General features: G+C 45.2%; 1 protein-coding gene across 1 annotated transcript in view; it reads right to left on the reverse strand.

The window, feature by feature from the left end:
- LOC137302318 (mucin-2-like) overlaps positions 1 to 25894 on the reverse strand; it is a 41894-nt gene extending 16000 nt beyond the window's left edge. The window contains exons 1-6 of the mRNA XM_067971956.1: positions 21538 to 25894; positions 12485 to 12604; positions 7210 to 7328; positions 5806 to 5864; positions 4367 to 4495; positions 2740 to 2876 (exon numbers count right to left, since the gene is read on the reverse strand). Of these exons, the coding sequence (XP_067828057.1) occupies positions 2740 to 2876; positions 4367 to 4495; positions 5806 to 5864; positions 7210 to 7328; positions 12485 to 12604; positions 21538 to 25894 (4921 nt within the window). The remainder of the gene's footprint in view (positions 1 to 2739; positions 2877 to 4366; positions 4496 to 5805; positions 5865 to 7209; positions 7329 to 12484; positions 12605 to 21537) is intronic.
- Between the last annotated feature and the right edge of the window lie 1003 nt (positions 25895 to 26897).

Consider the following 26897-nt stretch of genomic DNA (forward strand, 5'->3'; position numbering starts at 1 on the left):
GCCTTTATTGCAAGGGGTTTGGAGTACAAGAGCAAGGAACTCTTGCTGCAATTGTACAGGGCTTTGGTGAGACTACTGGAATACTGTGTCGAGTTTTGGTCTCCTTACGAAAGGAAGGATATAATTGCCTTGGAGGCAGTGCAACGAAGGTTCTCTAGATTGATTCCTGGGATGAAAAGCTTGTCCTATGAGGAGAGAATGTGTAGAATGGGCCTTTACTCTCTGGAGTTTAGAAGAATGAGAGATGATCTCATTGAAACATATAAGATTCTGAGAGGGCTTGACAGTGTAGATGCTGAGAGGCTGTTTCCCCTGCCTGCAGAGTTTAGAACTAGGGGGCATAGTCTCAGGATAAGGGGTCAGCCATTTAGGACTGAGATGAGGAGGAATTTCTTCACTCACGGGATGGTGAATCTTTGGAATTCTCTACCCCAGAGGGCTGTGGATGCTGAGTCATTGAATATATTCAAGACTGAGATAGATAGATTTTTGGACTCTAGGGGAATCAAGGGATATGGGGATTAGGCGGGAAGGTGGAGTTGAGATTGAAGATCAGCCATGATCTTATTGAATGGCGGAGCAGGCTCGAGGGGCCATATGGCCTACTTCTGCTCCTATTTGTTATGATGTGGAGATGCCGGTGATGGACTGGGGTTGACAATTGTAAACAATTTTACAACACCAAGTTATAGTCCAGCAATTTTATTTTAAATTCACAAGCTTTCGGAGGCTACCTCCTTCCTCAGGTGAACGATGTGGAAATGAAGTCCTCGAAATGAAGTCGCATTTATAATTCACAGAACAATGCTGGTGATAACAGACAGTTTTTTCAACTGCCCGTTGCCAAGGCAATCAGTGTGCAGACAGACAGTTGTTACCTGCCAGGTCTCAGAATATACAAATCACCAAAAAAAACAACAAACAAAAAAAAAAACAGAGATAGAGAGGTAGAAACATAGAAAAGACAGCAACTGACCCGTTATATTAAAAACAGATAACATTTGTTCGCTGGTGGGGTAACGTGTAGCGTGACATGAACCCAAGATCCCGGTTGAGGCCGTCCTCATGGGTGCGGAACTTGGCTATCAATTTCTGCTCGACGATTTTGCGTTGTCGTGTGTCTCGAAGGCCGCCTTGGAGTACGCTTACCCGAAGGTCGGTGGCTGAATGTCCTTGACTGCTGAAGTGTTCCCCGACTGGGAGGGAACCCTCCTGTTTGGCGATTGTTGCGCGGTGTCCGTTCATCCGTTGTCGCAGTGTCTGCATGGTCTCGCCAATGTACCATGCTCCGGGGCATCCTTTCCTGCAACGTATGAGGTAGACAACGTTGGCCGAGTCACAGGAGTATGAACCATGCACCTGGTGGGTGGTGTCCTCTCGTGTGATGGTGGTATCTGTGTCGATGATCTGGCATGTCTTGCAGAGGTTACCGCGGCAGGGTTGTGTGGTGTCGTGGACGCTGTTCTCTTGAAAGCTGGGTAATTTGCTGCGAACGATGGTCTGTTTGAGGTTGGGTGGCTGTTTAAAGGCGAGTAGTGGAGGTGTGGGGATGGCCATAGCGAGGTGTTCGTCGTCATTGATGACATGTTGAAGGCTGCGGAGAACATGGCGTAGTTTCTCCGCTCCGGGGAAGTACTGGACGACAAAGGGTACTCTGTTGGTTGCGTCCCGTGTTAGTCTCCTGAGGAGGTCTATGCGATTCTTTGCTGTGGCCCGTCGGAACTGTCGATCGATGAGTCGAGCGTCATATCCCGTTCTTACTAGGGCGTCTTTCAGCGTCTGTAGGTGTCCATCGCGTTCCTCCTCGTCTGAGCAGACCCTGTGTATTCGCAGGGCCTGTCCATAGGGGATGGCCTCTTTGACGTGGTTAGGGTGGAAGCTGGAAAAGTGGAGCATCGTGAGGTTGTCCGTGGGCTTGCGGTAGAGTGAGGTGCTGAGGTGCCCGTCTTTGATGGAGATTCGTGTGTCCAAGAAAGAAACTGATTCTGAGGAGTAGTCCATGGTGAGCTTGATGGTGGGATGGAACTTGTTGATGTTATCGTGTAGTCTCTTCAGTGATTCCTCGCCGTGGGTCCATAGAAAGAAAATGTCGTCGATGTATCTGGTGTATAGTGTTGGTTGGAGGTCTTGTGCAGTGAAGAAGTCCTGCTCGAACTTGTGCATGAAAATGTTGGCGTATTGGGGTGCGAATTTGGTCCCCATGGCTGTTCCGTGTGTTTGGGTAAAGAACTGGTTATCGAAGGTGAAGACATTGTGATCCAGGATGAAGCGGATGAGTTGTAGGATGGCGTCCGGAGATTGGCTGTTGTTGGTGTTGAGTATTGATGCTGTCGCAGCGATGCCGTCATCGTGGGGGATACTGGTGTAGAGTGCCGAGACGTCCATCGTGGTGAGAAGTGTTCCTGGTTCAACTGGTCCGTGGGTACTGAGTTTTTGTAGGAAGTCTGTAGTGTCGCGACAGAAGCTGGGGGTTCCCTGTACGATGGGTTTCAGGATGCCCTCGATGTATCCAGAGAGGTTCTCACACAGGGTTCCGTTCCCTATTTGTTATGTTCTTATGTTCCTATCAAACACTCCCAGGGCAGGTACAGTATGGCTTAGATATAGAGTAAAGCTCCCTCTACGCTGCCCGATCAAACACTCCCGGGGCAGGTACAGCACGGGTTAGATACAGAGTAAAGCTCCCCTATGCTGCCCCATCAAACACTCCCAGGGCAGTCCTTCAGGTTTGATTCCTACCTGCTGCTGAATCGTTGCAATTTGTATTTTTCAGTTTTGTTTTAATAGCTGTGACCGACTCTTCGAGGAAGTCGGGAGAAAATTCTTCTGCGCTGCTCTCCATGATTACATCGTGATCAACAATGATACTGCCTTCCCTATGGGGACAAAAGGAAGGCAACATAAACCCAATGAAACTTTCAGCCGCCTGGCTTGCAAACAATGAAGGGCTAGGTGTTAAAATGGGCTAGGTGTTAAATTACACTGTTGTGTAAGGGAAGGAATGCAGGCCAGGACAGGTCTCTGGTTCTCCTTCAATGGCACCATGAGATCCTTAATGTCCAGGGAGCTGGAAGCTCAGCTCTCCACCTCATCTGCTCTCCCTCGTACTGTACGTGAGCGTCAGCCTAGATTTGGAGCTGAGTCTCTGGTATGGGACTTGAGCACTAGACACTCTTCAGAGGCAAGAGTGCAACCCAATGAGCCAAACTGACACAGAGTTCATCTACACGACAACAATCATTCAGCTTCAGAGTAGTTCCTTGTGAAGCATGATTGGGCACTGTTGCAATGCAAGCGTTTGTTTTCTAAATTTATTTGTTCTCAGGAGGGCCGATTTTTGGATGGCCGAGCGGGTGCGTTCGGGGCAGGGGTGCTTCTAAAATGGGGGAATCCCGGAGCAGGTCCAGAGCCCGGCTCCACCCCGCCCACTTCTGGGTTCCCCAATGACGCGTTCAGGTGCGCGCGCAGCTCCCGCATGCGGGACTCCCACCAGCAATTAAAGCTGGCGGGATGACAATTTAAATACTTACTTACCTAGTTGAGGTACTTGACAGACCTCATTGACTGGAGATTTTGGCAGGGGTGCAATTTTCATGGATCCTCAGCGTGTTTCCCGTGCTGTGGGAAACACTCCCTGTTGGAGCAGACGTGTTTCAGTCAGCAGCCAGTGGGAGAGGCAAAGGATTTTTTGACAGTTGGGGTGAATACCTCATTTATTGCGGCAAGGCACTCTGTCACTTCAGACAAAGTTTTGGCTGCAACACCTTTGTCTTTCCACTCAAAATTATTAATTTATACCCTAAACTCTGCTGTGCAAACACATTTACCTACTTTGCGGACTCAAACTCACACCATCAGGATGGGGAGCGCCATGGCTGCATTCATCACTCCATCTGAGGACTAACAGCATCACCAGCCTTGCCAGGCACGCCGTCCTGGTGGAGCTCCACAATATAATGCTGTGCCACAGGCACCTGCACAAAATAGTTATGCAACTACACATACACCCACTGTAGGGTGACCCAATGGTTGGCATCAAGTGTGGGTGTTCATGGAGAACCTCATTAAAGGGACTTATTGCACAAGCCAGTCAAGAATGGCCAAGACGTGGTAGTAATGGTGACAATATAATATTTAATGTGAGTTGAACCAAAATCAAATATAAAACCCGGAATCTGCTTCACTTTACCCGCAATCGTGTGGGGAATGGACCGATTTGACTGGACGGGTTACCCACATGCCCAGTGCCCCCCCCCCCCCCGCTGCCAACCCACCTCTCTGGTAATATCGGGGCCAGGATGTGGGTGATTTCACATTTATTGTCCATCCTTGGGCTTTCTAGTGATTGTTTTTACAACTGACTGACTTTTGCTCGGCCGCTTCAGAGGGCATTGAGTCAACCACGTGGTGTGGGACAGGAGTCGCACGTAGGCCACACTGAGGTAGGGGTGGCAGGTTCCTTTTCTTAAAGGGTGCCAGTGAACTGTTTGGGTTTCTAAAACAATCCAGCAGCTTTCACGGTGTTAGCTCACAAGCAACCTGATTTATCAAATTCCATTTCACAACTTGCCATGGTGGGATTTGAACTCTTGATTTTCTGGGTTACTTGGTTCACTGCCAGAACCCACTACACCACCACACCCTGCCTTTCTTTAAATTTGTCCGTAGTTCTATGATACAGTTGCCTAAGCAAGTAGGAACTCAAGTATGTCTCCAGGTAACAATGTCTCTCAGAAAGATCTCAAAGGGCTTCACATGGAGTGAATTATTTTGAATACACTGACTGTTACGGTGGAAAAAGCAGTAGCCATTTTGCACACCACGAAGCTCCACAAACAGTAATGGGATGAATGGCCAATTAATTTGATTTTGAGGGAGGAATGTTGGTCAGGACACTGGGAGAACAACCTGTCCCTCTTCAAATAATGCTACGGCTTCTTCAGTATCCGGAAATGGGCTTCGGTTTGATGTCTCATCTGAAGAACATCACCTCCGACATCGCAGCACTCCTGCAGCGCCTGTAATTGTGCAAAGATACCAATCTTTTGTGAAATGCTGCAGCAAGCCTCAGCCTGTAGCTTTAGAACAAGCTTGGCTCAGTGGGTTGCACTCTCACCTCTGAGTCAGAGGGTCGTGGGTTCAAGCCTCACTCTAGAGACTGAAACACATAATCCAGGCTGATACACCCAGTTGCAGTTACCGAGGGAGTGCTGTACTGTCAGAGGTACCGTCCTTTGGAGGAGGCATTAATCCGAGGCCCATGTCTGACTCTTCAGGTGGATGTAGAAGATCCCACAGCCATTACTGGAAGGAGAGGAGGGAAGTTCCCCCTGATGTCTTGGCCAATAGTCATCAATGCTGTTGGTAGGACCTTGCTGTGTGCACATTGACTGCTGTGTTTTCCTACATTATAACAGTGACACCACTTCAAAAGTGAGGTGCAGTGCTTTGGAACATCCTGAGGATGTGAAAGGTGCCAGATAATGCATGCTCTTCCTTTCCTGAGACTGATGTGGAGATGCCGGTGATGGACTGGGGTTGACAATTGTAAACAATTTTACAACACCAAGTTATAGTCCAGCAATTTTATTTTAAATTCACAAGCTTTCGGAGATTTCCTCCTTCCTTTGCCTGAGGAAGGAGGAAATCTCCGAAAGCTTGTGAATTTAAAATAAAATTGCTGGACTATAACTTGGTGTTGTAAAATTGTTTACAATTTCCTGAGACTAGTTGTGACAATGTACAATTTTTGACTGAGGAGTCTTTTGAAGCAGCCCAGTAGTGTACAAGTTGGAATGATATTACCTTATGCTTATAATCTTCACTCCTTGGTATCCTGTTATGTCTCTATAAATTATGTTCATCTTGAAAAGAGAGAGAAAGCTGTCAATTTTCCTGTATTTAACGGTACATTTCATTTCATTAAAAGGAGAGAGTCAGGACAATGTTATCCATGGGATGTTTTTCAATCAACTTCAATACAATTACTTCAAAAAATATACTTAAGTTATCTGCAGACTCGCTGCTCACGATTGGTCAGAGGAATTAGTGCCCCCCCGACCTCAAAAAATCCGCAATCTATGTGGCGGATTCAGGGCCATCATCGGTGGCAAGTGGGGACGGATTTTGTTTACTCAGGTTCTCCGCACCCCCCCCGCCCCCCCTAACCTTCAAGGTGTGCTGGGGTTTCTGGGAGCACCATAGATGTAGAAAGATCCCGTCTCCGCCCCCTTGCAGCCTGAAGTCACGGAATGAGGCTGGACTGGGTGGGGTGACATCACCCCCTGAAATTCCCGCCAGTCCCGCCTCTGGTGCGAAGAAGCCAGCTGCTGTAAGGAGATCCGCCTTCCTGGAAAGGGGGCCCATTTTTGTTAATGCTAAACCCCCACCCCCACACTCAGTAGGTACCCCAGCTATACTGATAATGTGGGCGCTTTGGGAATGAGAATTATGCCAAAGGACTGGAGGGTGGCAAACGTAATCCCAGCGTTCAAGAAAGGGCCAAGGCGTAGCAGTTAGTTTTACTTCGGTTGCGGGTAAATTTTCCGTCCATAATACACTTTAGCACTTGGAGAGGAGTAGGTTAGTTGGGGACAACATCTTGGATTTGGAACGGCCTGGCGTACTTGACTTTTTAAATTGATTTTTTTACCCAAGAAACCACAGTGTATGGATAAAGGGAATGGGTTGGATGTTGTATTGATTTTCAGAAATGTTTGATAAGGGGCCACGAGAGACTTCTGTGCAAATTAAGGTACACGACATTAAAAGAGATGGCTAGAGAGAGGTAAGGGAAGTAGATTTTTTTTGGATGGAAGTTCATTTCTTTTCTATCCATATAAATGATTTGGACCAAGGCACAAAAGGAATGATATTGGAATATGCTAATAGCAAATTAGTGGCAAACCGGGAGAAAGAATAAAAGGAAATTGCAGCAAGACTTTGATTAGCAGATAGATGAATAGTTGGCAGCTGCAGTTCACTGCAGAGAACGTGAAGTAGTACATCTTGGGGAAAGAGAAAAGTCAATGGAAGTATATGCTAAATGGAAAGATCTTTAACAGACTGGGGGAATTTTAATCAGAAAAGGCCATTAAATAGTCAAATGAAGGTTTTATACAGAGGGGCAGTGAACATGAAAGCAAGGAAGTAGTGTTGAACTTAGGTAAGACCACAGTTGGAGTGTAGTGTGCAGTTCTGGGCACCAACCTGTAGTTCAAAGTCAGCCGAGAAATTTTTGAACTCGATTGACATGTTGTTTTTTAGGTCCTCAGTGAACTTTTGGTTCGTTATCCTGATGGTGACATTGACGGAGACTTTAACAGTTTCTGTAAAACATCAGAATACAGTTTCATAGGAACACAGGAACAGGATTAGGCCATTCAGCCCCTCATGCCTGCTCCGCCATTTGATAAGATCATGGCTGATCTGTGATCTAGCTCCATATACCTGCCTTTGGCCCATATCCCTTAATACCTTTGGTTTCCTAAAAGCTATCTATCTCACATTTAAATTTAGCAATTGAGCTAGTATCAATTGCCGTTTGCGGAAGAGAGTTCCAAACTTCTACCACCCTTTGTGTGTAGAAATGTTTTCTAATCTCACTCCTGAAAGGTCTGGCTCCAATTTTTAGACTGTGCCCCCTACTTCTAGAATCCCCAATCAGCGGAAACAGTTTCTCTCTATCCACCCTATCTGTTCCCCTTAAGATAAGAACATAAGAAATAGGAGCAGGAGTAGGCCAATCGGCCCCTCGAGCCTGCTCCGCCATTCAATAAGATCATGGCTGATCTGATCCTTACCTCAAATCTAAATTCATGTCCAATTTCCTGCCCGCTCCCCGTAACCCCTAATGCCCTTTACTTCTAGGAAACTGTCTATTTCTGTTTTAAATTTATTCAATGATGTAGCTTCCACAGCTTCCTGGGGCAGCAAATTCCACAGACCTACTACCCTCTGAGTGAAGAAGTTTCTCCTCATCTCAGTTTTGAAAGATCAGCCCCTTATTCTATGATTATGCCCCCTAGTTCTAGTTTCACCCATCCTCAGGAACATCCTTACCGCATCCACCCGATCAAGCCCCTTCACAATCTTATATGTTTCAATAAGATTGCCTCTCATTCTTCTGAACTCCAATGAGTAGAGTCCCAATCTACTCAACCTCTCCTCATATGTCCGCCTTCTCATCCCCGGGATAACCGAGTGAACCTTCTTTGTACTGCCTCGAGAGCAAGTATGTCTTTTCTTAAGTATGGAGACCAAAACTGTATGCAGTATTCCAGGTGCGGTCTCACCAATACCTTATATAACTGCAGCAATACCTCCCTGTTTTTATATTCTATCCCCCTAGCAATAAAAGCCAACATTCCGTTGGCCTTCTTGATCACCTGCTGCACCTGCATACTAACTTTTTGATTTTCTTGCACTAGGACCCCCAGATCCCTTTGTACTGCAGTGCATTCCAGTTTCTCGCCATTAAGATAATAACTTGCTCTCTGATTTTTCCTGCCAAAGTGCATAACCGCACATTTTCCAATATTGTATTGCATCTGCCAAATCTCCGCCCACTCACCCAGCCTGTCTATATCCCCTTGTAGGTTTTTTATGTCCTCTTCACTCTCTACTTTCCCTCCCATCTTTGTATCATCTGCAAACTTTGATATGTTACACTCGGTCCCCTCCTCCTATATCTTATAAACTTTGATCAGATCAACCCTTAACCTTCGAAACTCGAGAGAATACAACCCCAATTTGTGTAATCTCTCCTCGTAACTTAACCCTTGAAGTCTGGGTATCATTCTAGTAAACTACGCTGCACTCCCTCCAAGGCCAATATGTCCTTCCGAAGGTGCGGTGCCCGGAACCGCTCACAGTACTCCAGGTGCGGTCTAACCAGGGTTTTGTATAGCTGCAGCATAACTTCTGCCCCCTTGTACTCTAGTCCTCTAGATATAAAGGCCAGCATTCCATTAGCCTTATTGATTATTTTCTGCACCTGTTCATGACACTTCAATGATCTATGTACCTGAACCCCTAAGTTCCTTTGGACATCCATTGTTTTTAACTTTTAGCATTTAGAAAGTACCCTGTTCTATCCAAAGTGGATGACCTCACATTTATCTACATTGAATTCCATTTGCCGCGGTTTTGCCCATTAACCTAATCTATCAATATCGCTTTGTAATTTTATGTTTTCATCTACAATGCCACCAATCTTTGTGTCATCGACAAACTTAGATATGAGACTTTCTATGCCTTCATCTAAGTCGTTGATAAATATTGTGAATAATTGAGGCCCCAAGACAGATCCCTGCGGGACTCCACTAGTCACATCCTGCCAATGTGAGTACTTACCCATTATCCCTACTCTCTGTCGCCTTTCGCTCAGCCAACCTCCTAACCAAGTCCGTACTTTTCCCTCGATTCCATGGGCTTCTATCTTAGCTATCAAATGCCTTCTGGAAGTCCATATAAACAACATCCATTGACATTCCCCTGTCCACTACTTTAGTCACCTCTTCAAAAAATTCAATCAGGGTTTGTCAGGCACGACCTACCTTTCACAAATCCATGCTGGCTCTCTCTGATTAACTGAAAATTCTCGAGGTGTTCAGTCACCCTATCCTTAATTATAGACTCCAGCATTTTCCCCACAACAGATGTTAGGCTAACTGGTCTATAATTCCCCGGTTTCCCTCTCTCTCCCTTCTTAAAAAGCGGAGTGACGTGCAATTTTCCAATCTAGAGGGACAGTTCCTGAATCCAGAGAACTTCGAAAGATTATAGTTCGGGCATCCGCAATGTGCTCACCTACTTCCTTTAAAACCCTGGAATGGAAACCATCTGGTCCTGGGGATTTGTCACTCTTTAGTGCTATTATTTATCATTCATCAGGCAAAATCTTACCTCAGAGGGGAGATGAGGGGAATTTTTTTGTTTTACACAGCGAGTTGTTGTGGACTGGAATGCACTGCCTGAACGGGTGGTGGAAGTCAATTCAACAGTAACTATCAAAAGGGAATTGGATAAATACTTGAAGGGGGAAAATTTGCAGGGCTATCGGGGAAAGAGCAGGGCAATTGGACCAATTGGATAGCTCTTTCAAAGAGCAGGCACCGGCATGAAGGGCAGAATGGCCTCCTTCTGTGCTGTAAGATTCTATGATTCTTACCAATTACTGTCAGTAAAAGTGACATGAGAACTGACCGAATGAATACAGGACACTCAACCCATCACTCATCTTAGAAGTCCATGCACTATTGCAGCATGCTTTAGAGCCTTGTTAGTTGGATGGATAAAGGAACTTTGGCACAAGCTTAGTTCCCGCCTCCCCCCACAATGGTTCTCAATTGGGCAGATTAGTTTATGGGGATTCGAATCTGCCATGGGCTCAATTTGTTTTCCTATCCCTTGCTTTCCGATCTGACTGATGTCACTGTTGGCCACCGCACGCTGCCTTGTAAGCTGAAACTTAGTTGAAATGTAGCTAAATGGACCAAACTCGGTGGGATCATTGTACGTTATTCATAGTGTCGGGCATGGTACAGTGGGTAGCACTCTCGCCTCTGAGTCAGAAGATCGTGGATTCATAGTCCCACACCAGAGACTTGAGCGCATAATCCAGGTTGACACACCAATGCAGTACTGAGGGAGTGCTGCACTGTTGGAGGAGCCGTCTTTCAGATGAGACGTTAAACCAAGGCTCTCTCAGGTGGCCGTTAAAGATCCTGCAGCACTATTCGAAGAAGAGTATGGGAGTTCTTCTGGGCCAATATTTATCCCTCAACAAACATCACTAAAGAAAAAGATTATCTGGTCGTTTATCTCCTTTTGTGGGAGCTTGCTGTGTGCAAATTGGCTGCTGTGTTTCCTATGAATGGCTTACTCCTGTTCCTATGTACATTACAACAGTGACCTCACTTCAAAAGTACTTCATTGGCTGTAAAGCACTTTGAGACATCCTGAGGTCGTGAAAGGTGCAATATAAATGCAAGTCTTTCTTTTATATTTGTGATCAGTAAATCCGAAGAGGATTTTTTTGGCGATCAGCTGGGTGTCTGATGTGCAAGGACCCATCTCCATGTTTGATTCTCCAACGTAAGCTGCTGAGAAATGTTTCTGTGTACATGGTATGGAGTGCACACTCTCTCCCCATAGGGACACCCCCACCCCCCACTTAGCTAAGCCCAGAGAACCTCGGACCAGGTTGGTAAGAAGGGAACAACAGAAGTCAGAATATAAAAAATCTTTGGAAAAGTGCTGGCGAAAGTTAGAGTCTTACAGAGAAATGTGGAACAGTGCAACCCACTGTTAATTCATTGGTAGAAGTTAGGTGGGTTCCAGGGATGAGGGACTTCAGTTGTGTGGAGAGTCTAGAGAAGCTGGGATTGATCTCTTTAGAGTAGAGAAGGTTATGGGAAGATTTAATAGAGGTATTCAAAATTATTTTGATAGGGAGAAACTGTTTCCACTGACAGGGGGGTCAGTAACCAGAGGACATAGATTTAAGATAATTGGCAAAAGACCCAAGGGGAAGATGAGGAGACATTTTTTTACGTAGCGAGTTGTTGTGATCTGGAATGCGCTGCCTGAAAGGGCGGTGGAAGCAGATTCAATAGTAACTTTCAATTGGGAATTGGATAAATACTTGGAAAAGAAAAAATTGCAGAAGTCTGTCAATAAAGAAGATTGGAGATAACTTGCCAAAGACATACCCTAGAGGTGGAAATGGAGCACCACCGAGAAAGTTGGAACTGCTTCAACCCAGCAGTCAAACTGCTACCTGATCAGAAGAGTTTCTTAGAGGCTTTTACAATCAGTTTTTACTGATTTCCAAATTAGGGGTCACAGTGAAACTCGAGGCATTGGTGTAATTTTTTTCTTGCATTTCTTAAGGGTGTACTTAGGGTGTAGGCGGCTAGAATACAAATGGGAGGAAGTCGTGCCTCAGTTGTACAGAGCCTTGTTCAGACCCTATCTGGAGTACGACATTCAGTTCTGGGCAACGCACCTCAAGAAGGATAAATTGGCCTTGGAGGGGGTGCAGCGCAGATTCACCAGAATGATACCCACAGGGCTTAAAGGGTTAAATTATGAGGACAGGTTGCACAAACTTGGCTTGTATTCCCTGGAGTGTAGGAGGTTGAGGGGTGATCTGATCGAGGGGTTTAAAATGTTAAAAGGATTTTATAGGGTAGATGCAGAGAAGTGATTTCTTCTGGTGGGGGAATTCAAAATAAGAGGGGGCATGATCTTAAAATTAGAGGCAGGCTTTTCAGGAGCGTAATCAGGAAGAACTTTTTCACAGAAAGGGTCGTAGAAATCTGGAATTCTCTCCCCCAAAGGCTGAGGATCCTGGGTCAATTGGACCTCTGAAGACTGAGATCGATAGATTTTTGTTCAGTCAGGGTATCGAGGGATATGGAGCGAACACACAAAGCAATAACACCAAAAAGTACAACAATTAGTCTGAAAATAAACTCACCAATTTCAATGATATCTGCTACAAATTCGCAAAAGGGCCCATTGTAGTTGTCCTTGCATTCACATTTCGTGCCATCCCAGCTCCCTCCATTCTCACATGGATTTGTTGCTTCGTCAGTAGCTAATAATAGTTATTTCAAATAATACATGGTTATTGAAAAAGCTCACAAAACAAACACTTTCCATATTTTTTATTTTACAGTTGCTGTCTCTCCCTCTGCTGAAGGAGTGGACTCATGCTTGGGCCTTAGTCGATGGTCATCACCTCCACCAACTGACCATTCTTAACGTGTGAACCTATACAGTGGGTGCTGACCAGCTATTTGACACTGGAGGGCATCAGATAATGCAGAGCAAACTGGATAATGGAGATCAAACTGGATAATGGAGGTCAGACTGGATAATGGAGGTCAGACTGGGTAATGGAGGACAAACTGGATAATGGAGGTCAGACTGGGTAATGGAGAGCAAACTGGATAATGGAGGTCAGACTGGGTAATGGAGGGCAAACTGGATAATGGAGGTCAGACTGGGTAATGGAGGGCAAACTGGATAATGGAGGGCAAACTGGATAATGGAGGTCAGACTGGATAATGGAGGTCAGACTGGATAATGGAGATCAAACTGGATAATGGAGGTCAGACTGGATAATGGGGTCAAACTGGATAATGCAGGGCAAAATGGATAATGGAGGGCAAAATGGATCATGGAGGAAAAAATGGATAATGGAGGAAAAACTGGATAATGGAGGACTTGCTGTGTGCACTCCTCCCATTGGAACTAAAGATACTGCAACCAAACATATGGTCCTTAAAGAGACTTTGGAAGCCACTCCAAAATTGTTTAAAACCAGCTTCTACAATTATTTTTGTGGGAGCAATAAAAAACCATCCCGCCCACTGCCAGATCCTCCATAACATCTGTCATAGGGAAAATGCTAGAATCTATTATTAAGGAGGTTATAGCAGGGCACTTCCAAAATCTCAATGCAATCAGGCAGAGTCAACACGGCTTTGTCAAAGGGAAATCATGTTTGACTAATTTATTATAGTTCTTTGAGGAAGTAACAAGCAACGTGGATAAAGGGGATCCTGTGGATGTGGTGTACTTGGATTTCCAGAAGGCTTTTGGCAAGGTGCCACATCAAAGGCTACTACACAAAATAAGAGCTCATGGTGTAGGGGAGTAACATATTAACATGGATAAAGGATTGGTTGGCTAACAGGAAACAGAGAGTAGGCATTAGTGGGTCATTTTCAGGTTGGCAAGATGTAACGAATGGAGTGCCACAGGGATCAGTGCTTGGGCCTCAACTATTTACAATTTATATCAATGACTTGGATGAAGGGACCGAATGTATGGTTGCTAAATTTGCTGATGACACAAAGGTAGGTAGGAAAGTAAGTTGTGAAGAGGACATAAGGAGCCTGCTAAGGGATATGGACAGGTTAAGTGAGTGGGCAAAAATTTGGCAGATGGAGTATAATGCGGGAAAATGTGAACTTGTCCACTTTGACAGGAGGAATAGAAAAGCAGTATATTATTTAAATGGAGAGAGATTGCAGAACTCTGAGGTACAGAGGGATCTGGGTGTCCTCGTACATGAATCACAAAACATTAGTATGCAGGTACAGCAAGTGATTAGGAAGGCAAATGGAATGTTGTCATTTATTGCAAGGGGAATTATTTTTTTATTATTCGTTCATGGGACGTGGCCATCGCTGGCGAGGTCAGCATTTATTGCCCATCCCTAATTGCCCTTGAGAAGGTGGTGGTGAGCCGCCTTCTTGAACTGCTGCAGTCTGTGTGGTGAAGGTTCTCCCACAGTGCTGTTAGGAAGGGAGTTCCAGGATTTTGACCCAGCGATGATGAAGGAACAGCCGATATGTTTCCAAGTCGGGATGGTGTGTGACTTGGAGGGGAACATGCAGGTGGTGTTGTTCCCATGTGCCTGCTGCTCTTTTCCTTCTAGGTGGTAGAGGTCGCGGGTTTGGGAGGTGCTGTTGAAGAAGCCTTGGCGAGTTGCTGCAGTGTATCCTGTGGATGGTACACACTGCAGCCACAGTGTGCCAGTGGTGAAGGGAGTGAATGTTGTGGGTGATGGATGGGGTGCCAATCAAGCGGGCTGCTTTGTCCTGGATGGTGTCAATCTTCTTGAGTGTTGTTGGAGCTGCACTCATCCAGGCAAGTGGAGAGCATTCCATCACACTCCTGACTTGTGCCTTGCAGATGGTGGATAGGCTTTGGGGAGTCAGGAGGTGAGTCACTCGCCTCTGAATACCCAGCCTCTGACCTGCTCTTGTAGCCACAGTATTTATATGGCTGGCCCAGTTAAGTTTTGTGGTCAATGGTGATGGTGACCCCCCAGGATGTTGATGGTGGGGGATTCGGCGATGGTTAATGCCGTTGGATGTCAACGGCTTGCTTGGCCATTTCAGAATCAACCACATTGCTGTGGGTCTGGAGTCACATTTTGGCCAGACTGGGTCAGGACGGCAGATTTCCTTCCCTAAAGGACATTGGTGAACCAGATAGGTTTTTACGACAATCCGGTCGTTTTATGGCTACCGTTACTGATACTAGTATTTTAATTCCAAATTTTATTAAATTGAAATTCCCTAGCTGCCATGGCAGGATTTGAACTTATGACTCTTGGATTATTAGTCCAGGAACATAACCACTCTGCTACCGTACCCGAATATGAAAGTAGAGATGCTTTGCCACAGTTGTACAGGGCATTGGTGCGACCACATCTGGAATACTGTGTGCAGTTTTGGTCTCCTTATTTCAGAAAGGACATAATTGCTTTGGAGGTCGTTCAGAGAAGGTTCACTTGACTGATTCCTGGGATGAGGGGGTTATCTTATGAGGAAAGGTTGGACAGGTTGGGCCTGTATACACTGGAGTTTAGAAGAATGATAGGTGATCTTCATGAAACATGTAAGATCCTGAGGGGACTTGAAGGGTAGATGCTGAGAGGACATTTCCCCTTGTGAGAGAGACTAGAACTAGGGGGACACAGTTTAAAAATAACGGGTCTCCCATTTAAGATGGAGATGAGACGAAATTTTTTCTCTCAGAGGGTCGTGAATCTTTGGAACTCCCTTCCCCAGAGAGCGGTGGAGGCAGGGTCAGTGAATATTTTTAAGGCTGAGTTAGATAGATTCCTGATTAACAAGGGAGTCAAAGGTTATAGTAGGTAGATGAGAAAGTAGGGTTGAGGTCACAATCAGATCAGCCATGATCTTATCAAATGGCAGAGCAGACTTGAGTGGCCGAATGGCCTACTCCTGCTCTTAATTCGTATGTTCATATATTAAAACGCTGCCCAACCACCAAAATGAATTGGGCCTCCCACCCACATCATTGGGTAGACGGAGCCAATGGCCGCTGCCCGCTGCCCGCTGCCCACTGCCCGCCCAATGACCACCGGGCATCCTATATGAGGTTAGCCGCACGCTGCTCCATAAAATTACTCTGCATTATAGACAATTTTAAAATTCACGACAACACAACAGGGGAAAACTGAAAGTTTTAGAACTGTATGTATTGAGGCAAACCATTGATGAACAAGATTAAGGAAATACTGTTGTTGTGGTTGTGGTAGATCCTGTGGTGGTAGGTGCGGCAGTTGTAGGTCGCGTTGTGGCAGCTGTCGTCATCATCTGTTTGGTGGTTGTACTGAACGGTATTGTGGTAGGGGAGGTGGAGGGTGTGGCAGTGCTTGGTCTGGTGGTAGTGGGTGTGGTGAAAATAAATGTTCCAGTGGTCGGAGTTTTTTTTAAATTCGTTCATGGGATGTGGGCGTCGCTGGCGAGGGCAGCATTTATTGCCCATCTCTAATTGCCCTTGAGAAGGTGGTGTTGAGCCGCCTTCTTGAACCGCTGCAGTCTGTGTGGTGAAGGTTCTCCCACAGTGCTGTTAGGAAGGGAGTTCCAGGATTTTGACCCAGCGACGATGAAGGAACGGTGATATATTTCCAAGTCGGGATGGTGTGTGACTTGGAGGGGAACGTGCAGGTGGTGTTGTTCCCATGTGCCTGCTGCTCTTTTCCTTCTAGGTGGTAGAGGTCGCGGGTTTGGGAGGTGCTGTCGAAGAAGCCTTGGCGGGTTGCTGCAGTGCATCCTGTAGATGGTACACACTGCAGCCACTGTGCGCCGGTGGTGAAGGGAGTGAATGTTTAGGGTGGTGGATGGGGTGCCAATCAAGCGGGCTGCTTTATCTTGGATGGTGTCGAGCTTCTTCAGTGTTGTTGGAGCTGCACTCATCCAAGCAAGTGGAGAGTATTCCATCACACTCCTGACTTGTGCCTTGTAGATGGTGGAAAGGCTTTGGGGAGTCACGAGGTGAGTCACTCGCCGCAGAATACCCAGCTTCTGCCCTGCACTCATAGCTACAGTATTTATATGGCTGGTCCAGTTAAGTTTCTGGTCATTGGTGACTCCCAGGATGTTGATGGTGGGGGATTCGGCGATGGTAATGCCGTTGAATGTCAAAGGGAGGTGGTTAGACACTCTCTTGTTGACGATGGTCATTGCCTGGCACTTATCTGGCGCGAATGTTACTTGCCACTAATGAGCCCAAGCCTGGATGTTATCCAGGTCTTGCTGCATGCGGGCTCGGACTGCTTCATTATTTGAGGGGTTGCGAATGGAACTGAACACTGTGCAATCATCAGCGAACATCCCCATTTCTGACCTTATGGTGGAGGGAAGGTCATTGATGAAGCAGCTGAAGATGGTTGGGCCTAGGACACTGCCTTGAGGAACTCCTGCAGCAATGTCCTGGGGCTGAGATGATTGGCCTCCAACAACCACTACCATCTTCCTTTGTGCTAGGTATGACTCCAGCCACTGGAGAGTTTTCCCCTTTATTCCCATTGACTTCAATTTTACTGGGGCTCCTTGGTGCCACACTCGGTCAAATGCTGCCTTGATGTCAAGGGCAGTCACTCTCACCTCACCTCTGGAATTCAGCTCTTTTGTCCATGTTTGGACCAAGGCTGTAATGAGGTCTGGAGCCGAGTGGTCGTGGCGGAACCCAAACTGAGCATCGGTGAGCAGGTTATTGGTGAGTAAGTGCCGCTTGATAGCACTGTCGCCGACACCTTCCATCACTTTGCTGATGATTGAGAGTAGACTGATGGGGCAGTAATTGGCCGGATTGGATTTGTCCTGCTTTTTGTGGACAGGACATACCTGGGCAATTTTCCACATTGTCGGGTAGATGCCAGTGTTGTAGCTGTACTGGAACAGCTTGGCTAGAGGCCCAGCTAGTTCTGGAGCACAAGTCTTCAGCACTACAGCTGGGATGTTGTCAGGGCCCGTAGCCTTTGCTGTATCCAGTGCACTCAGCCGTTTCTGGATATCATGTGGAGTGAATCGAATTGGCTGAAGACTGGCTTCTGTGATGGTTGGGATATCGGGAGGAGGCCGAGATGAATCATCCACTCGGCACTTCTGGCTGAAGATGGTTGCAAATGCTTCAGCCTTGTCTTTTGCACTCACTTGCTGGACTCCGCCATCATTGAGGTGGTATCTGTTGTGGAAACGGTGGGTATTGTGATTACTGTGATTGTATCTGTTGTGGAAACGGTGGGAATTGTGATTACTGTGATTGTATCTGTTGTAGGGACAGTGGGTTTGTTGGTTACTGTGATTGTATCTGTTGTAGTGACAGTGGGTTTGTTGGTTACTGTGATTGTATCTGTTGTAGTGACGGTGGGTTTGTTGGTTACTGTGATTGTATCTGTTGTAATGACGGTGGGTTTGTTGGTTACTGTGATTGTACCTGTTGTAGGGACAGTGGGTTTGTGTAGGTGGATGTTGAGCATCGTTTGTAAATATGTCACCACATATGTAAAAGGAGAGAGACGGAATATTATCATTAGAATAACATTTATTTCTCCTGTTGTTGAATCCACAATTCAAACATCTTTAATCCCTTTCATCTTGTATTATGAATTAAAGGCAGCAAGGGATATGGGGATAGTGCAGGAAAATGGCGTTGAGGTGGAAGATCAGTCATGATCTTGTTGAATCGCGGAGCAGTCTCGAGAGGCCTGACGGCCTATTACTGCTCCTATTTCTTATGTTCTGATGTATAAAAGTTTTGCTTCTAACATATTGTCACATCTTAAGGTGTCACGGCTTGCACGAGTGGATCACTTTGGAATGCTCGCAAAGTTCATGTTCCATTTGCAAGTGATTGGCTCAGATGTCAGATCAATAAACTAGCAAACAATCACAGTGAAATAATTTTTTTTTAAATGAAAATAGTATTATAAATGATATCGGGGTTAAAAGGGTTAAATTATGAGGACAAGTTGCACAAACTGGGCTTGTAGTCCCGTAATTATAGAAGATTAAGGGGTGATCTAATTGAGGTGTTGAAGATGATTAAAGGATTTGATAGGGTAGAGAATCCAGAATGAGGGGGCATCAGGTTAAAATTAGAGCTTAGGCCGTTCAGGAGTGAGGTCAGGAAGCACGTCTTCAGAGAAACAGTTGCTCTCGAACTGATGTTGAGATGTGCCCATTTATTGCAATTGGCTACTATAACATTCAGTCCTTGTACAGCAGAATATGTTTGTTATTACCCATCCAAATTACTGACCATCCAAATTACTGACCATCCAAATTACTGACTCCAAATTACTGACCATCCAAATTACTGACCATCCAAATTATTGACTCCAAATTACTGACCATCCAAATTACTGACTCCAAATTACTGACCATCCAAATTACTGACCATCCAAATTACTGACTCCAAATTACTGACCATTCAAATTACTGCCCATCCAAATTACTGCCCATCCAAATTACTGACTCCAAATTACTGACCATTCAAATTACTGACTCCAAATTACTGCCCATCCAAATTACTGACTCCAATTACTGACCATTCAAATTACTGACCACAAATTACTGCCCATCCAAATTACTGACCATTCAAACTACTGACCACAAATTACTCACCATTCAAATTACTCACCATTCAAATTACTGACCACAAATTACTCACCATTCAAATTACTGACCATTCAAATTACTGACACAAATTACTCACCATTCAAATTACTGCTCATTCAAATTACTGACCACAAATTACTCACCATTCAAATTACTGACCATCCAAATTACTGCCCATTCAAATTACTGACCACAAATTACTCACCATTCAAATTACTGACCATTCAAATTACTGACCACAAATTACTCACCATTCAAATTACTGACCATTCAAAGTACTGCCCATTCAAATTACTGACCATTCAAATTACTGACCACAAATTACTGACCATCCAAATTACTGACCACAAATTACTGACCATCCAAATTACTGACCACAAATTACTCACCATTCAAATTACTGCCCATTCAAATTACTGACCACAAATCATTGAAAATTCAGATGACTGCCAATTAAAATTACTGACCACAAATTACTGACCATTCAAATTGCTGACCATTCAAATTACTGACCACAAATTGCTGACCTTTCAAATAACTGACCACAAATTGCTGACCATTCAAATTACTGACCACAAATTTTTTTTAAATTGATTCATGGGATGTGGGCATCGCTGGCGAGGCCGGCATTTATTGCCCATCCCTAATTGCCCTTGAGAAGGTGGAGGTGAGCCGCCTTCTTGAATCGCTGCAGTCCGTGTTGTGAAGGTACACCCACAGGTAGGGAGGTAGAGAGTTCCAGAATTTTGACCCAGCGACGATGAAGGAACGGCGATATATTTCCAAGTCGGGATGGTGTGTGACTTGGAGGGGAACGTGCAGGTGGTGTTGTTCCCATGTACCTGCTGCCCTTGTCCTTCTAGGTGGCAGAAGTCGCAGGTTTGGGAGGTGCTGTCGAAGAAGCCTTGGCGAGTTGCTGCAGTGCATCCTGTCGATGGTACACACTGCAGCCACAGTGTGCCGGTGGTGAAGGGAGTGAATGTTTAAGGTGGTGGACGGGGTGCCAATGAAGAGGGCTGCTTTGTCCTGGATGGTGTCGAGCTTCTTGAGTGTTGTTGGAGTTGCACTCATCCAGGCAAGTGGAGAGTATTCCTTCACACTCCTGACTTGTGCCTTGTCGATGGTGGAAAGGCTTTGGGGAGTCAGGAGGTGAGTCACTCGCCGCAGAATACCCAGCCTCTTGTAGCCACAGTATTTATGTGGCTGGTCCAGTTAAATTTCTGGTCAATGGTGACCCCCAGGATTTTGATGGTGGAGAATTTGGCGATGGTAATGCTGTTGAATGTCAAGGGGAGGCGGTTGGACTCGCTCTTGTTGGAGATGGTCATTTTGCCTGCCACTTGTCTGGTGTGAATGTTACTTGCCACTTATCAGCCCAAGCCGGGATGTTGTCCAGGTCTTGCTACATGCGGGCATGGACTGCTCCATTATCTGAGGGGTTGTGAATGGAACTGAACACTGTGAAATCATCAGCGAACATCCCCATTTCTGACCTTATGATGGAGGGAAAGACATTAATGAAGCAGCTGAAGATGGTTGGGCCTAGGACACTGCCCTGAGGAACTCCTGCAGCGAAGTCCTGGGGCTGAGATGATTGGCCTCCAACAACCATAACCATCTTCCTTTGTGCCAGGTATTATTGGACATTCAAGTTACTGACCACAAATTACCAACCATCCTAATTACTGACCACAAATTACTGACCACTGAACTTACTGATGATTCTAATTATTGTCCACAAATTACTGACCACTGAAATTACTGACCATTCTAATTACTGTCCACATATTACTGACCACAAATTACTGACCACTGAACTTACTGACGATTCTAATTATTGTCCACATATTACTGACCACAAATTACTGACCATTCTAATTACTGTCCACATATTACTGACCACAAATTAACGACTGCAAATTACTGAACATTGAAATTACCGACCATTCAAATTACTGATCACAAATTACTGCCCATTCAAATTACTGACCACAAATTACTGACAATTGAAATTACTGACCACAGATTACTGAAGATTCAAATTGCTGACCACAAATTACTGATCATTCAAATTACTGACCTGGAGTTGTGATCACGTCGATGGGACGTTCTGGAGTTGTGCTTCCAGCTGCGGTTGGTGGCACAGATGTGCTTCCTGCTGTGGTTGGTGGCACAGATGTGCTTCCTGCAGTGGTTGGTGGCACAGATGTGCTTCCTGCAGTGGTTGGTGGCACAGATGTGCTTCCTGCTGCGGTTGGTGGCGTATATGTTGTCGGGACTGTGGGTGTTGTTACTGTGATTGTATCTGTTGTCAGGACGGTGGCGTTTGTTGTTTCTGTGATTGTATCTGTTGTAGGGACTGTGGGTGTTGTTTCCGTGATTGTATCTGTTGTCGGGGCGATGGCGTTTGTTGTTACTGTGATTGTATCTGTTGTCGGGACTGTGGGTGTTGTTTCCGTGATTGTATCTGTTGTCGGGGCGATGGCGTTTGTTGTTTCTGTGATTGTATCTGTTGTCGGGACGGTGGCTTTTGTTGTTTCTGTGATTGTATCTGTTGTCGGGACGGTGGCGTTTGTTGTTTCTGTGATTGTATCTGTTGTAGGGACAGTGGGTGTTGTTTCTATGATTGTATCTGTTGTTGGGACGGTGGCGTTTGTTGTTTCTGTGATTGTATCTGTTGTAGGGACTGTGGGTGTTGTTACTGTGATTGTATCTGTTGTCGGGACTGTGGGTTTTGTTACTGTGATTGTATCTGTTGTTGGGATGGTGGCGTTTGTCATTTCTGTGATTGTATCTGTTGTCGGGACTGTGGGTGTTGTTACTGTCATTCTATCTGTTGTTGGGACGATGGCGTTTGTTGTTTCTGTGATTGTATCTGTTGTAGGGACTGTGGGTGTTGTTACTGTGATTGTATCTGTTGTAGGGACTGCGATTGTTGTTACTGTGATTGTATCTGTTGTTGGGACGGTGGCATTTGTTGTTTCTTTGATTGTATCTGTTGTCGGGACGTTGGCGTTTGTTGTTACTGAGATTGTATCTGTTTTAGGGACTGTGGGTGTTGTTTCCGTGATTGTATCTGTTGTAGGGACTGTGGGTGTTGTTACTGTGATTGTATCTGTTGTTGGGATGGTGGCGTTTGTTGTTTCTTTGATTGTATCTGTTGTCGGGACGGTGGCGTTTGTTGTTTCTTTGATTGTATCTGTTGTCTGGATGGTGGCGTTTGTTGTTTCTTTGATTGTATCTGTTGTCTGAACAGTGGGTGTTATTACTGTGATTGTCTCTGTTATCGGGACAGTGCCGTTTGTTGTTTCTGTGATTGTATCTGTAATCGGGACGGTGGGTTTTGTTTCTGTGATTGTATCTGTTGTTGGGATGGTGGCGTTTGTTGTTACTGTGATTGTATCTGTTTTAGGGACTGTGGGTGTTGTTTCTGTGATTGTATCTGTTGTAGGGACTGCGGGTGTTGTTTCTGTGATTGTATCTGTTGTCGGGACGGTGGTGTTAGTTGTTACTGTCATTGTATCTGTCGTTGGGACGGTGACGTTTGTTGTTCCTGTGATTGTATCTGTTGTTGAGACTGTGGGTGTTGTTTCTGTGATTGTATCTGTTGTAGGGACTGCGGGTGTTGTTTCTTTGATTGTATCTGTTGTCGGGACGATGGCCTTTGTTGTTTCTGTGATTGTATCTGTTGTCGGGACGATGGCGTTTGATGTTTCTGTGATTGTATTTGTTGTCGGGACGATGGCGTTTGTTGTTTCTGTGATTGTATCTGTTGTTGAGACTGTGGGTGTTGTTTCTGTGATTGTATCTGTTGTAGGGACTGCGGGTGTTGTTTCTTTGATTGTATCTGTTGTCGGGACGATGGCGTTTGTTGTTTCTTTGATTGTATCTGTTGTCGGGACAGTGGCGTTTGTTGTTTCTGTGATTGTATTTGTTGTCGGGACGATGGCGTTTGTTGTTTCTGTGATTGTATCTGTTGTCGGGACGATGGCGTTTGTTGTTTCTGTGATTGTATCTGTTGTAGGGACTGTGGGTGTTGTTTCTGTGATTGTATTTGTTGTCGGGACGATGGCGTTTGTTGTTTCTGTGATTGTATCTGTTGTTGGGACGGGGGCGTTTGTTGTTTCTGTGATTGTATCTGTTGTAGGGACTGTGGGTGTTGTTTCTGTGATTGTATCTGTTGTTGGGACGATGGCGTTTGTTGTTACTGTGATTGTATCTGTTGTAGGGACTGTGATTGTTGTTTCTGTGATTGTATCTGTTGTAGGGACTGTGGGTGTTGTTACTGTGATTGTATCTGTTGTTGGGACGGTGGCTTTTGTTGTTAGTGTGATTGTATCTGTTGTTGGGACGGTGGCGTTTGTTGTTACTGTGATTGTATCTGTTGTAGGGACTGTGATTGTTATTTCTGTGATTGTATCTGTTGTAGGGACTGTGGGTGTTGTTACTGTGATTGTATCTGTTGTTGGGACGGTGGCTTTTGTTGTTTCTTTGATTGTATCTGTTGTCGGGACGTTGGCGTTTGTTGTTACTGAGATTGTATCTGTTTTAGGGACTGTGGGTGTTGTTTCTGTGATTGTATCTGTTGTAGGGACGGTGGGTGTTGTTTCTGTGATTGTATCTGTTGTCGGGACTGTGGCATTTGTTGCTTCTTTGATTGTATCTGTTGTCTGGATGGTGGCGTTTGTTGTTTCTTTGATTGTATCTGTTGTCTGAACAGTGGGTGTTGTTACTGTGATTGTATCTGTAATCGGGACGGTGGGTTTTGTTTCTGTGATTGTATCTGTTATCGGGACGGTGGCGTTTGTTGTTTCTTTGATTGTATCTGTTGTCGGGACGATGGCGTTTGTTGTTTCTGTGATTGTATCTGTTGTCGGGACGATGGCGTTTGTTGTTTCTGTGATTGTATCTGTTGTAGGGACTGTGGGTGTTGTTTCTGTGATTGTATCTGTTGTCGGGACTGTGGGTGTTGTTACTGTCATTGTATCTGTTGTTGGGACGGTGGCGTTTGTTGTTTCTGTGATTGTATCTGTTGTAGGGACTGTGGGTGTTGTTTCTGTGATTGTATCTGTTGTTGGGACGGTGGCGTTTGTTGTTTCTGTGATTGTATCTGTTGTCGGGACTGTGGGTGTTGTTACTGTGATTGTATCTGTTGTTGGGACGGTGGCTTTTGTTGTTACTGTGATTGTATCTGTTGTTGGGACGTTGGCGTTTGTTGTTTCTTTGATTGTATCTGTTGTCGGGACGGTGGGTGTTGTTACTGTGATTGTATCTGTTGTTGGGACGGTGGCTTTTGTTGTTACTGTGATTGTATCTGTTGTTGGGACGTTGGCGTTTGTTGTTTCTTTGATTGTATCTGTTGTCGGGACTGTGGGTGTTGTTACTGTGATTGTATCTGTTGTCGGGACGTTGGCGTTTGTTGTTACTGAGATTGTATCTGTTTTAGGGACTGTGGGTGTTGTTTCTGTGATTGTATCTGTTGTAGGGACGGTGGGTGTTGTTTCTGTGATTGTATCTGTTGTAGGGACTGTGGCATTTGTTGTTTCTTTGATTGTATCTGTTGTCGGGACGGTGGCATTTGTTGTTTCTTTGATTGTATCTGTTGTCTGAACAGTGGTTGTTGTTACTGTGATTGTCTCTGTTATCGGGACAGTGCCGTTTGTTGTTTCTGTGATTGTATCTGTAATCGGGACGGTGGGTTTTGTTTCTGTGATTGTATCTGTTTTAGGGACTGTGGGTGTTGTTGCTGTGATTTTATCTGTTGTCGGGACGGTGGCGTTTGTTGTTTCTGTGATTGTATCTGTTGTCGGGACAGTGGCGTTTGTTGTTTCTGTGATTGTATCTGTTGTAGGGACTGCGGGTGTTGTTTCTGTGATTGTATTTGTTGTCGGGACAGTGGCGTTTGTTGTTTCTGTGATTGTATTTGTTGTAGGGACAGTGGGTGTTGTTTCTGTAATTGTATCTGTTGTAGGGACTGTGGGTGTTGTTTCTGTGATTGTATCTGTTGTCGGGACGATGGCGTTTGTTGTTTCTGTGATTGTATCTGTTGTAGGGACAGTGGGTGTTGCTTCTGTGATTGTATCTGTTTTAGGGACTGTGGGTGTTGTTACTGTGATTGTATCTGTTGTAGGGACTGTGGGTGTTGTTTCTGTGATTGTATCTGTTGTTGGGACGGTGGCGTTTGTTGTTTCTGTGATTGTATCTGTTGTAGGGACGGTGGCGTTTGTTGTTTCTGTGATTGTATCTGTTGTAGGGACAGTGGGTGTTGTTTCTGTGATTGTATCTGTTTTAGGGACAGTAGGTGTTGTTACTGTGATTGTATCTGTTGTAGGGACTGTTGGTGTTGTCACTGCGATTGTATCTGTTGTCGGGACGATGGCATTTGTTGTTTCTGTGATTGTATCTGTTGTAGGGACTGTGGGTGTTGTTACTGTCATTGTATCTGTCGTTGGGACGGTGGCGTTTGTTGTTTCTGTGATTGTAACTGTTGTCGGGACAGTGGCGTTTGTTGTTTCTGTGATTGTATCTGTTGTAGGGACTGTGGGTGTTGTTACTGCGATTGTATCTGTCGTTGGGACGGTGGCGTTTGTTGTTTCTGTGATTGTATCTGTTGTAGGGACTGTGGGTGTTGTTACTGCGATTGTATCTGTCGTTGGGACGGTGGCGTTTGTTGTTTCTGTGATTGTATTTGTTGTAGGAACTGTGGGTGTTGTTTCTAAGATTGTATCTGTTGTCGGGACGGTGGTGTTAGTTGTTACTGTTATTGTATCTGTTGTCGGGAGTCTGGGTGTTGTTTCTGTGATTTTATCTGTTGTTGGGACTGTGGGTGTTGTTACTGTGATTTTATCTGTTATAGGGATGGTGGCGTTTGTTGTTTCTGTGATTGTATTTGTTGTAGGGACAGTGGGTGTTGTTTCTGTGATTGTATCTGTTGTAAGGACTGTGGGTGTTGTTTCTGTGATTGTATCTGTTGTCGGGACGGTGGTGTTAGTTGTTACTGTCATTGTATCTGTCGTTGGGACGGTGACGTTTGTTGTTCCTGTGATTGTATCTGTTGTAGAGACTGTGGGTGTTGTTTCTGTGATTGTATCTGTTGTAGGGACTGCGGGTGTTGTTTCTGTGATTGTATCTGTTGTCGGGACAGTGGCGTTTGTTGTTTCTGTGATTGTATCTGTTGTCGGGACTGTGGGTGTTGTTTCTGTGATTGTATCGGTTGTAGGGACAGTGGATGTTGTTTCTGTGATTGTATCTGTTGTCGGGACTGTGGGTGTTGTTTCTGTGATTGTATCGGTTGTAGGGACAGTGGATGTTGTTTCTGTGATTGTATCTGTTGTAAGGACTGTGGGTGTTGTTTCTGTGATTGTATCTGTTGTTGGGATGGTGGCGTTTGTTGTTTCTGTGATTGTATCTGTTGTAGGGACTGTGGGTGTTGTTTCTGTG

Source organism: Heptranchias perlo, chromosome 35 (genome assembly GCF_035084215.1).
Source record: "Heptranchias perlo isolate sHepPer1 chromosome 35, sHepPer1.hap1, whole genome shotgun sequence".
Lineage (NCBI taxonomy): Eukaryota > Metazoa > Chordata > Chondrichthyes > Hexanchiformes > Hexanchidae > Heptranchias > Heptranchias perlo.